Source organism: Bacillus rossius, chromosome 6, assembly GCF_032445375.1.
Source record: "Bacillus rossius redtenbacheri isolate Brsri chromosome 6, Brsri_v3, whole genome shotgun sequence".
NCBI lineage: Eukaryota > Metazoa > Arthropoda > Insecta > Phasmatodea > Bacillidae > Bacillus > Bacillus rossius.
Window position 1 is genome coordinate 31,349,790 of NC_086334.1, and position 13,210 is coordinate 31,362,999.

Below are 13,210 nucleotides of genomic sequence, written 5' to 3' on the forward strand. Positions count from 1 at the left end.
AACGTTAGTGTTCTATGGCTTTGGAATGATGAGTTACTTTTCTATGCTCTATGATTGTCGGCCATTGCCGTTTTGTGTTTGTGTGTTATAATTAATGGTTAAAGAATTTGTGTGAAAATCCTCAATATGAAAAGAAGTTCTGATCGTGATACTCCACCTCCACGGAGCAAAAGATCTCGTTCAAGTTTAGGAAGGTACGACGACAGCTCGGATGAAAGGATTACACCGGAGAGAATACGGCGTCGCAGCCGTGGTAGATCACCAAGCCCAAGAGGTCGATACGCCGAAAGCTCTCATCGGGATGATTATGGACGTTCGAGAGATATATCTGATAGAGGTTATCCTAGTTATAAGGTTTTGTGTGTGAGTGCTTTACATCCGAAAGCTAGTGACGATGTTATTAAAGATACGCTGTATAGGGAATATAAAAAATATGGAGATTTTAGCATTAGAATATCTCACGATGTTGATGAAAGGGTTGCTTACATTTGTTTTCGCAGCTCGGAAGACGCACGTGATGCTAAACATAGTAAACCTAGAGTAATTATTTATGATAAGGTTGCACTGGTTGAAGCAGTGTATGAAAGTCGAAGTGCAAGTGATTTGTATCGTAGGGGTAGCAGTAGACCAAGAAGTTTGACCCCTGACTATGACAGATATTACCATCAGCGGTCCAGGTCTCCTGGACCGGATAGGCATAGACCCAGTGAAAGCAGGTATGAGCGCTCGTATGGGCCACCGCCTGGTTTGCCTCATAGAGATTTTCGTCGAGAAGGTCCGCCACCACCACATCATGACTTTTTGAGGGCTCCTGTCCATCATGGCCCTCCACATATTCCACCAGGTCCACCACATCATTATGGGCCACCTAGGCACATGATGCCTGGTGCTTTTAAACCTCATCCTCACTTTGATAAGTTTGATAACAAAAAAGATAAGTTTCCAAATTATTTGCATCATGTACCTCCGGAGGATGACCCCTTAGCAACGCGAACATTGTTTGCAGGAAATTTGGAGATAAATATCACAGAGGAAGAACTGCGCCGTATATTTGGTCGTTACGGGGTTGTCGAAGACATTGATATAAAAAGGCCACCTCCTGGTACTGGAAATGCTTATGCTTTTGTTCGTTTTCAGAATCTTGACATGGCTCATAGAGCAAAAGTGGAGCTTTCAGGGCAGTACATTGGTAAATTTCAGTGCAAAATTGGTTTCGGAAAAGCTACTCCAACTACAAGAATTTGGATAGGTGGTCTTGGACCATGGACATCAATTTCACAGTTGGAGAGAGAATTTGACAGGTTTGGTGCTATTAAAAAAATTGATTACGTGAAGGGAGACACGTGTGCGTACATTCTGTACGATTCTATTGATGCTGCCCAGGCAGCAGTTAAAGAAATGCGCGGATTTCCTTTGGGGGGCCCAGAGCACAGATTACGAGCAGATTTTGCAGATGTTGCACCATTTGTGTACAAGCCTAGGCCTTTTCAAGATGACATGGGTGCAGGTGGGGATTTTAGAGTAAGAGTCCCAGGTAGAGATGATTTTGGTTATGATCCAGCTTATGAACCTTGGCCAGAAGCAGATTTTGGCTACGGGCCACCCAGAGGAGGTTTCAGAGGCCGTGGTATGCCTTGGCACGATCGTAGAGGAGGTGGGCGGGGGATGTACAGGCCGGGAGGTTATCCTGGGGACATGTACATGAAAGATGAACCTGATTGGGTCGTTAGGAGGCCGCCTCCAGATGCAGAGTTTGAAGTGCCGCGCCCTCCGAGGAGATCCGGCTCAGCAGAACCAGGTGTTGATCGTTCAAGGTCGCATTCTCCGAGACATCATTCTGTAGAAAGCGATTCGGGCTCGGATGGCCGACGCAATGGATTGCTGGGATCTGCACGCACTTTGTCAGAGTTAGCAAGAAAGTGTGCTGCGGTGTGGCATGGAGCGCTCATCTTGAAGAATTCGCTGTTTCCTGCCAAGTTTCACCTTACAGATGGTGATGCAGACATTGTGGAGAGTTTAATGAAAGATGAAGAAGGAAAACATCATTTGCGAATCACTCAGAGGCTGAGATTGGATCCGCCTAAACTGGAAGATGTTTCTAAACGCATTGCATCGTCAAGTGCGCACGCCATTTTCATAGGCTTGTCTGGGTCCACTGCTTCTGTAACAAATGAAGATTCTACTGTTCAAACCAGACCATTGAGAAATCTTGTGTCTTATCTGAAACAGAAGGAAGCAGCAGGTGTAATTTCTTTGCTAAATAAAGATACGGATGCAACCGGAGTGTTATATGCTTTTCCTCCATGTGCATTTTCTACAGAGTTGTTGAAGCGAACGGCACCCAACTTGTCAGAAGAGGGCTTGAAGGAGGACCACTTGGTCATAGTAGTGGTACGAGGGGGCAGTGCATAGGCAACAGGTATCCTCTTGTCATTTACATTTGCCTAATTACAATTTTTACATGCATCGTAATACTACTAACACATGTTAAGTTGAAACTTGCTAACTGCTGATAAGTAAATGTTTTTATATGCCAATAATTTGTCTACATCTTAAGCATAATGCTTCGGGTATTGTTATACCTATTCTTGAAAAAATGTAGCACAATAGATAGTATATATTTTGGTTGGTGCAGGTAGCTAGATTATTTGTTTAGGTGTAATGTTCATTATATTACCACTGTAATTATGTCTCATTTTCTTTATAAAATACAATGTTTTTGAGTATTACTTGCAATGTTTATCTACACACATGTTAACTACTAACATGAAGCAATTTTATGTTTACAAAAAATTGGGCTTATTTAAATTTTCTTTTTGCAATGGTTAATTAAATATAGAGAAACAATTTGAGCGTGGAAATCTTTGATATTGATAAATATTTTAAATCAGATAAATTTTTTTGTAAGACTGAAGAACATTATAATCTAATTTAATAACATGTTCAAATTAGTCTATTTTTAATCTTTTATCAGTCAGAGGTAAAATTTAAGTTAATGCCATATTTTTGAACACATGTTTAGTTACATTTATGGTTAACCATTTGTGATAATGATAATTACGTATGGATGCTTACATTGTTGGTTAACAAGCACAAGACTTTTAAATTATGTTTTCTTATTGTTTCATTTTTGTCTTAGTGAACTGTTGTGCTGGAAGTGGTAGTGAATGATTGTAAATGTTCTTCAGTGTTGCAAGTATGTACTGTAAATGTTGAGCCTGTTGCCCAAGTTACCTAGCATCAGCCAGGCTCCATGGGACAACAGCCACGTGTCCAGAACTAATTTAAAATGTGTGTAGTGCCAACTTGTTTGAGGGAATGAGTGAACTTGCGAGTGGCGTGAAACTTGAACATTATGGACCTAATTTGAAAAATATTTGTTAACGTATGATGCGGTGTATCAGTGTTGTGTGTACCATTACAAAGTTTGTGCTTTTTTTTTGTTTTCACCAATGACAAGTGCTTTGTTTGCCTCAAAATACATCTGATGTCTGACTTGCCTGTAAAAGCTCTTTTTGGCTCCAGTGTTGAACAGTGTAGTGAGTTCGGTATTGTGTCAAATAGAAATATTACTTGCAGCATTGAAATTTGTTATTTTATTTCCCTGGTGAGCTTTTAAGTTTGGTGTGTGAAATTTAGTTTTTTTAGGGGTTTAATTAACGCCAGTTCAATAAGCTACAGAGTGAGCGAGTGCCTCTGAAAAGAAGACTGTTGTGTGTTGGTGAGGTAACATTTTGGATTAAAATGTTCAGTTCAGCCACATTAAGTTTTTTTTTTTTTGTAATTTAATTAAATTGTTTTTTACGATGCAGAAAATATTGTGTCCAGTGAGAGTGTTAGGCAGAAGTGAATCCAAAATGTTATGACTAGTTGGTTTTCGGTGTGCGATGTTTCTGTTTGGGTGCAGTGTGTCTACAGAGTTAACACCATTGGGTTAGCCTCAGTTTTGCATTTTAGTGAAAATTATAGTTTTCAGACACTGGTGTTGTACTCTTAATAGAGTGTAAAACTTCTCGTAAGGTGTAACAAGTGGAAGTAAGTTGTGTGTCGACTAAGTTCTTTTTACAAAAAGTTGAGTTCAGTGGTAATTAAGGTTTCAGTGCCAGTGAAGTCAGGGATTCTGTCGGTAAGTTTAAAGTGCATAAACATTATAAGTGTGTGTTATGTTGGTGGTGTGAGTGTATTTCATAATTTTTTCTTTAGAACTTTGTTTTATACATAAATATTTTGTTGGATCAACAGTAATAAAAGAGGTTAGAGTAATATGAATTAAATTTTAGCAGTAATTATGTATGATTGTCAAATTAATGTTTTGCTAATTCGTGACCCTTAAACATGTGAGTATATAACTCTTTTTTTACCAGCTTTTATAGTAATCATATTAAATTATCAACTTTTTTAAAGCTAAGCTAAATAGGTTTAGAGTATGGTACTTAGAAAATTTACATAGCTTCTAACATCAAAAGGCTGAGATATTTATGTAAGGGAAAATGCATCAGGCTATAAGTTTTCTAAATAAAATAAGAAGGATCCTGTATGGGACATTGCTGACCATAATATTTTGCAAGGCACTACCAGTTATAAAGTTGATAGTTATTATTTTGTCAGGTTTCTTCATCACAAGTCTATCAACTTACATGCCCCTACCATATTTAGTCATCATAGTACAAATGGTTCATTATTTTAGGCATGTGACATTGCAGATAACTTTTGCCTCTCATAAAAATATTGAATTTGGAAACTAAGAAAGGGGGGGGGGGAAGCTAAAATTAGCAGTTGTTTAAATGTGTATGATAATAGTAATAGTGTGAATATTAGCTAGAGAAGAGTATAAATATGTCTACCTGTAGCTTTTTTAATCCCTTCTTATCCCTTTTGTTTAATAATTTATTTTAAAAGATGAACAAAAAATAATATGCTACAAGTTGGTGGTTATGCCTGTGCTCACTCTCTGATTGTGATTCGAGAAACAGAGTGATGTAGAGTTGTGATACCGTTCCAATTACTATTCTTTTCTTTCTCTTAAAATCCTTTATTAAAATTTATTTTTCTTCTAAAGTTATATAATGTTATAGATATGTTTAATTATAGCAATTTTCAAGAATTTTAATGTTAGTTTATTAATGTATCTAACAATACAATTCCCCCCCCCCCCCCCCCCCTTTTTTTTGCCCATAGTCGCAAGTAGTTTTAGGTTCCAGTCAGGATTAAAAACCTCTTTTCAGTTAGACTGATCTAACAAGCTTCAGTCATAGCCATTTTCTATTTGCTATTTTTTTGAGAATCCAGTTGCAATTAAAAACATGTGTTTGCAGGCTTTTAATCATGCTTGTAGTGATTCTTAATTAGGCTGACGACCTAACCAATCTCTTCCATTAAATAGGGAACCGCAGGACACAACCGTAGAATTGTGTATGCTTTGTGGAAGAACCATAGCTAGTGAATGCAATGCAAAATGAAAAGGTAAACAAGATTTAGCAAGGTAAAGAAACTTACAAAAACTTATACACTTTGTAGGATGTAAAAATCCTTAGACAATTATTGATCCCAAAATTATCCAAACACTAGTATTTGTCTGGAAATATATGACAAATATGGAATTGCATATTTGAATAATTGTGAAATATCATAGAAAAACACAACTTAACTTGGCGCTTCATAGTCATTTACACATCAAGTAGGAGCATCTACAGTATGTTCATAATAAAGTCAAGCTGCAGTTGTGGTGAGCAGAAATGAAACAAAAGCTTGAAACTTGTGCAACATTGGACAGTATCGCAGAGTTTCTGTAGTATGATGTGCAAAAGTGTGCACGTGCAGGTAATGACGCAACATCGCGAACACGATGATGAAACACTACGAACACCACGAATTGCTTAGCAGCAGTGGATTAGGTCACGTCAGTCGAGATGTGAACGGTACAAAGGAAAGTTCAGTGTGTTCTGTGGCTTGCTAAAATCGAAACTGTGGCCAAAGTTCAACATGAATATTGTCGTGTGTACAAGTAAGAGCCACCACATAGGAATAACAATCTGTGGGATAATCAGCTCAAGGTTACCGGCAGTTTTTTGGACAAACCCTATTCTGGTAGGCCATCGGTAAGTGACGAGTGTGTAGAGGCTATACGGGAGAGCTACCTAAGGAGCCCAAAAAATTATAACAACAAAGATAAAGTAAAATTAAATACTAAAAATATAGTCAAAAACTAATGACTGTTTCAGAATTAGGCCTAATCAAGACTACGTTTCGTGCGGTTTCAAAGAAACGTCTCCGTTTTTCATGTTATAAAATGCAGCTGTTGCATGTTATCAAACCGGCGGACAGATCCACACGCTTCATGTTTGTTACAGATATGCTTAGTGAGATTGACAACGATGAACAATTTATGTAGAAGATTGTGTTTGCGAATAGGCCATATTCCATGTCTGTGGACATTTTCATCGCCGTAACGTCCGAATATGGGTCGCTGAAAATCCTGGTGCCTACGTTTAGTACGAATGTAACACCCCTAAGAAAAACCTGTGGTGTGCCCTGATGCATGATAAAGTTATAGGGCCATTTTTGTCACAACTGGGAAATAGAAAAATTTACAGGTGGAAAGTAATTATTTTTATAATAATCATTATTTGTCACATGCCTACGAATGGATTTGAAACCTTGGTAGTAGACATAAACAGACACAACAATATACACAGAAACAGAAAAAATAGCAATAGTGGTAGTAAAAAAACAACAATGAACAAGCAGTAATGGCAAGATAAAAAAAACTGACAACAGAATAAGACTGGTACTGAAAGGCAGGCAACAACAATAAGCAGATAAACTAAACAATACAAACTTGGTTAACACTACACAAAATAGTAACAACATTTCTATGAAAAACATTTCAGGAGTTGAAGATGATATTACAAAATCTAACACAAAATAAATTTGGGAAATGATAGTTCAAATATATTTATTTATGGGCAGAAGATAGAATTTTTTTTAGGATTTATCTTATTTCCAGTTTGCAGTAAGAAACATATTAGTTGACATGATTAATAAGTGTGTACAATATTATTATTTTTTAAGGTACATAGAAGAAGTGCTTTATGACTAATAAAAGATGGAATTTTAGTGCCGTAGTTTCCAAAATGTAACTGCAATTAAAGTTAAGATTATAACAATTATTTAGCTGAAAGAGAATTTATGATGTAATTTAAATCTGCTTTATTAGTGTTTTATTTTTTTTTGCATTAAAAATTATTTAATTTGGATACTTTTGAGTTTTTCAATATCAGAATTATTAATGCTGTTCCAAATTTTTGATTCATATTCAAGTTTGGATATAACTTAGAGCTATTTAAAGGGCTAGAGTTGAATCCAAATTCAAAGTATTATATGTAATAAACTTTGAGACCAAGTTTTCTATTCAAGTAAGTCAAAAGTGATTTAATATGAAGGTGAAAATATAGCTTAGAAGTAAGTAAAATACCTAGATCTTAACATAATGCCACCTAGAGATAGGTATATTTTTCAGTTAGTAGTCAAATGTAATTATATGGAATTTTTCGGAGAAGGCTATGGTTGTTGTTGTTGTTGTTGTTATTATTATTAACTAAGTTAAAAGATATAGGCCTCTAGTTGGAAACATTATTTGTGTATGGGAATGACCTTGGCAAACTTCCATATGAAGGGCAAAAGAGTGCAAAATGTAGAATTATACAAACCTGTTTTTTTTTTTTCCTTGCAAAGTTCTACAGGATGAATCCACAGTAATAACCACAATTGTTTCATTAATTGGCCTACTACCATCAGGGCACAGTTGCATAGTGATATAGCCTCCCATTAAGGCATTCAAAGTTCAATTTCTCATATCCAAGCCTTGACTTAATGAAAATTGGTAATAAAGTAGATTTTGCAGTGATATGCATTTTCTTGGTTTCACCAACCAAGTTTAAATATCTTGATTTGTTCTGTTTTGTGTTCTTCAACGCAGTGGCGTAGCCAGGATTTGTGTATGGGGGGTGTTAAGAAGCATGGACCCCCCCCCCCCCTGTATTAAAGCGGGTGGTCCGGGGGTCCTCCCCCGGGAAAATTTGGATTTTAAGGTGTAAAATAGTGCTATTTTAGCAGTTTTCGGTACTTAAATTTAAATATCGTAATGGTAAAATTTTTATTAATTTTAATATGAAATTTGTTTGAGTGATGAATAATAAATTAATTAAAGATTTGGTGCTAAGGGGGGGGGGGGGTGTTTGAACCCCTAAACCCCCCCCCTGGCTACGCCCCTGCTTCAACGCACTAAAACTCGATTTGCCCTATAAAAATGTAATTAGTATTAGCAGGCCAGTTGTTTTTTAGTTTTTTTAAAAGGATACAAATGATTGTCATACTTTTAGTGTGTAGTCATTTCTATTTGTGAAAGAAAGAATAAAACACAATTTTTTTCGGAACTTTAACAATATAACAGTAATGTCCAAACAATCTGCCTTCAGGTATTTAAAATAAATTTAAAAATAATTTTTTTTTAGAATTTTGACCTGATAGGATGGTTCAAATTCAGTTGAACCACTGTACTGTAAAAAATATATGTTCTAGAAATGAAAGCAATTCCCATTTTCTGAGTATAACTGTGCAGGTTACGTTAAGTATGTCATCTTTGACGAATATATATTTTTTTTTTTACTAAACCGCAAAAAAAATTTGTTCATAACAAACATGATTTATCATGGCAAATCAATACCTTTAAAATTCTTTATATTGGCAATAGAACTTTTCCTGACTACTGGCAGTCATTGTACAGGTAAGTAAGAGGTTGCTTGTCTGTTATGCTTTATTTGCTCCTTATATTTTCACATGACCGTTATTTTTCAAGCAATTTTAGGTGCTAAAATCTCATATTTTGCAGTATTTTCTCAGAATATCACAAATGTACACATTCTTGTTTTTCTGAAAGAGTTTCTAACAGAAGAGTAAAGTTGGGCTATTCCACCAATTTTGAGACAACTCTGTAGAGGTAAATAGGGCCGTTAAGAGGGAGGGGCAAAGGGGAAAATCCCCAGGATTTGAGCACCAAAGAAGTCTGTCTGAGTTGCAAGATTTTTTTAAATTCACTTGTTTACCCTTATAGTAGTGTGAAATTACATGTCTGTTGGTAATAGACTTGTTATAGAATACACGCAGTTCACATTTACAGTTATGACCACAGTAACCTAAAGTCTTGAAACCCCAGAACGCAACTTAAAACAGAAGTGTCGCTGCTGCCCCTGCCACATCCTCCCCTCTCTGCCGCACTGTTTGCATCTCTTGCAATACGTCTTGACGCTGGAGCCAGTGCACCGCGCGATTAGTCTAATTGCCTCACGGCAGCGTCGTAAGGGGGAGAGAGTCCAGGCACTGGTGAGAAGCTTGTGGTACAATTTGACGAATGCCTCAATCGTTTTGGCAATTATGTAGCAAAATAAGTAAGACCCTGCTGAACTTTTGGTTATAAAATTATCATGTTATGTAAATTTGTCTTTTTTTTATATAGCCCATCGGAAGTTAAAACAAAAGCCCTCGTACATTGTCAGTTGAAAGAGGTATAAACCAAGCTGTGGCCAAATTGAATTTTTGTGCATTTTTTGACACGAATGATCTGTCAGAAGTTAATTTCAAAATATCTATATTAGCTGGAATAAACTACTTTTACACATCACTCCTTTGAGAGAGTGAAATCGTTTAGACATACAACATACTATGTCACTCCCTGCATCTACATCAAAAAAGCAACTACTTTATTAGCTAAAAACTTAAACTATTCCATTAATAACTTATGAGAAACTACTTTCCATAATTTTCTGCAAACTTGACAGTGTGTTTAACCTATTTATAGTTTTGGCATTACACACCATTCTCCGTTAGCAATTTGCGTAACTGTGTTTTCATAAAAGTTTTTTGTATAAGTGTTGTGCATAACTGTGATTCCTTTAGCTATTTTTTGCCAAATAATGCTCTTAAAACTTAGTTTTCGTAGATGAATCAAGGAAAATGTGTTTTGGCTGATTTCATTTTATCTAACTTTGTTTAGCCTAATTTTATTTTACCTAACAGTTTTACTCTGAAACAGACTGGTTTTATGCCTACCTACCTGTCTTTGTCATACCTCTGTTTTGCCTAATATTGCTGTGCTTAACTGCATTTTGACTAAGTAACTTCATTTGCCCTTAAAATGTTTTGCACAACTGCGTTTTTCATAATTTGGTTGCATGTAACTATATTTTTGCTTTAAAAAAGTTTCTATTTGGGACCTTTGTGTGAGCCAATTAAAATACATAGATTTAGACACACATTACCAAGTTTTAATATTGCACATATAATGTAAAATAGTTATTGGAGACAGAGCAAACAGTTTTTGCATTGTGCCTGTTTGGAAGTTAAGAATTCACGTGGACAAAAAAAAGTGCTACTTGGAATCTATGACTGTATACTTCAAATAATATCTTAATTCATTAATGTTGTTACACAATTTGAACAGCATTACTTTGAAGGACTGGTGTAATTTTAATTGCATCAAAATGTGGCAATAAAGGATTAAAATTATACTCAAAATTAAATAAAAACAATGTAGTGTATTATAAATTTATTCAGGGTGTTTACCAATCATAAAAAAAACCGGGAAGGTTGGGGGAATTTGATGTTACCAGGAACTAATCAGAGGGAAAATAAGTGAATTTATAGATAATTCTGGGAATGGTGTTTTGATATAATGCTTTCCTTTTTATGGCGGGTGAGTCTTAAGCCGCTTCATTTTTTTGCTGTTACACGCTACCAGGCCAATGGTGAATTTCTTTGTGTGTGCATGCATGTTGCTGGAATCATAGTGGTGTGATGCATAGGATGCATTGCGATAGAAAAATATCTGGATGCACGCCCGCTCCTTCTTCCTTAATGTTTTAACAGCCACCGGTTGACAGCTAAGACAGTTATATTTTCCCCCGAGTTGACAAAAAAGGTCGCTAGTGATGAAGCAATGCCACGGTGCTTAATCTTCTTAATGTTTCTGGATTGGTATATAATTATGACCCACATCTAATTAACTAACATTTTAAGAAAAATTTATTTCATTTTCTTTATAAAATTTGTAGCAAATGGACTTAGCACTCATTAAAAGATACAGTTGCTCCACACATTCCGCCGTATTTATGCTCATTTTGGTGTCTGTTAGTGGTCCAGTGTGCTTTTCTTGGATATATTTTATTTTCAGAAGATGTCTGCTATGAAAATTAATTTATATTTCAGTTTGAAAACTTGTCGACTTCGTGCCAGAGATTACTCAATACAGACTTGATGTGAAAAATTGCTCATTTTGATGTATAGGGGTTGGGAGTGAGTTAATCACTCCATAAGTTTATTATGAACCTATTCCCCAGAAACATGAGGGTCATAACAGGTCTTTGAATATTAGTTTTCTGTGTAACTGAGAATTAAACATAACAATTGTTTGCGGTCAGCGCATCGTATTACTAATGACTGATGAGTTTTTTCTGGTTTGTCCTTTTACAACATTTATCTAAGTATGTCAATACAAATAATCATTGTCAAGGCTACCAGTGGTGCTTGTGGCTCATGCGTAATTGGCATAACAAATCTTTCCTTTCAAACCTTCACAAAATCAATCCTAACTGTAGTGATGACTTAGATTTTAAATTAAAGATATCACTTAGGTTACACCCGATGAATATTTACATTTGCAATGTTATGAATATTTACATTTGCAATGTTTTCATAGATCCAGTTAATAATAAATAAGTCTACACGTTACGGTCCGTCATGAAGAATGCGACATGTCGTGTTGACCTGCGCATGTGGAAACCTTTAGCTAGAATAAATGAGCTGTTTGCCCGCCAGCATACAAGTTAGGTGCAAGTCTTTAAATGTGCTCTAGGCATGGGTGTGACTAGGACTTATTTCAGAGAGTGAGGGGGAAATGAATTAAAATTAACAAACATGGATCTTTATAGTTTGTGCAAATATACTACTAGTTTAATAAATCTTTAAAATAATTCAAAATATAATATTTTAACAACTGTCCTGTTTAGTCCACAGGGCATACTACATGTTGAGTTTACAATACAGCATCTTGTCCGTCCGTGTGTTTTGACGTCTGAACGGGTTGTGGTGTACAACCATGACCTGTTTCATCACGTGTGACCCGCAGCGTTATATATGCTCATCTATTACATACGTAACTTCAGTCTTACAAATAACTGGGGGAAATAAAACAAATTATCCGGTAAAGGCTGAGTGTTTCATAACTACAGTTTGGTAGAAGCCATGATATTGGAATTTATCACTTTTAGCCTATACATCAAACTAACAATTAAAAATAAATTTATTAGGTGATGTAGATACTATGCTTACAGATAGTTCAGGCCATTAGGGTATTTGCAATTTAATTTATATATATTTACAATAGTAATTTTATGCATATCACAGCATATTGAAACCATTTTTTTTAATGTATGAACATTTGATGTTACCATTAAGAAAATGTTATTTCAATCAAATATAGATGTTTGTTATGATTTATATAAAAACATTGGCAATTGATACTACAGCTGACGTAAATTAAAATTCAAGAGAATTCTTACTTTAAAAATTTGTACCTTTAAATATCAAGTTTTAAGGATGATTAATATCAATACAGAATGTATAGATGTAATGTTCAACATGTTTTATTATTTCAGAAGCAGTATTCATTCTTGAAATCAGTTTTAGGAAAAATAATTGTCCAAAAAAATGAAAACGTTTGAAATTTGACTGCAAATACAGGGATTCTAAAGTTTCAGCACATTACATAATGCCTGAAAGTAGACAATGCCATACTGTGTCCGCACAGCTATAAATGCATTGTGGTAACTTAACTGCTAGATATTGATAATGTTTTATGTCAAAACTATCAAATATCTTTTGGATTAAACAATTTCAAAATTCACGATTTTGTATGCGTTTGTTTATAGGCAAGCAAAATATAGTAATCTCAAGTCAAGTTATAAACAAAAACTGATGTGTAAGTATAATTTATTTGTTGGTATTGTTTACTTGTTCTAGTCAAAATGTTACTATTTTGAAATGGCAACTTATCTGAGATTCTGTTGACGTAAATTTGCACATATTTAAAAATACACACACACACACACACACAGATATATTTTCCGATTGTGGTGACAAATCTCCATCTGATGCT

At 35.3% G+C, this 13,210-nt stretch overlaps 1 protein-coding gene across 1 annotated transcript; it reads left to right on the top strand.

Moving 5' to 3' along the window:
• Positions 1-41: 41 nt before the first annotated feature.
• LOC134532976 (RNA-binding protein spenito) lies at positions 42-3,587 on the top strand. The gene has a single exon (XM_063370072.1). The coding sequence runs from the start codon at positions 127-129 to the stop codon at positions 2,410-2,412; it is 2,286 nt and encodes a 761-aa protein (XP_063226142.1). The 5' UTR covers positions 42-126; the 3' UTR covers positions 2,413-3,587.
• Positions 3,588-13,210: the final 9,623 nt, after the last annotated feature.

Coding starts and splice junctions, on each gene's coding strand:
- LOC134532976 (XM_063370072.1), top strand. CDS start 127: ATGAAAAGAAGTTCTGATCGTGATACTCCACCTCCACGGAGCAAAAGA.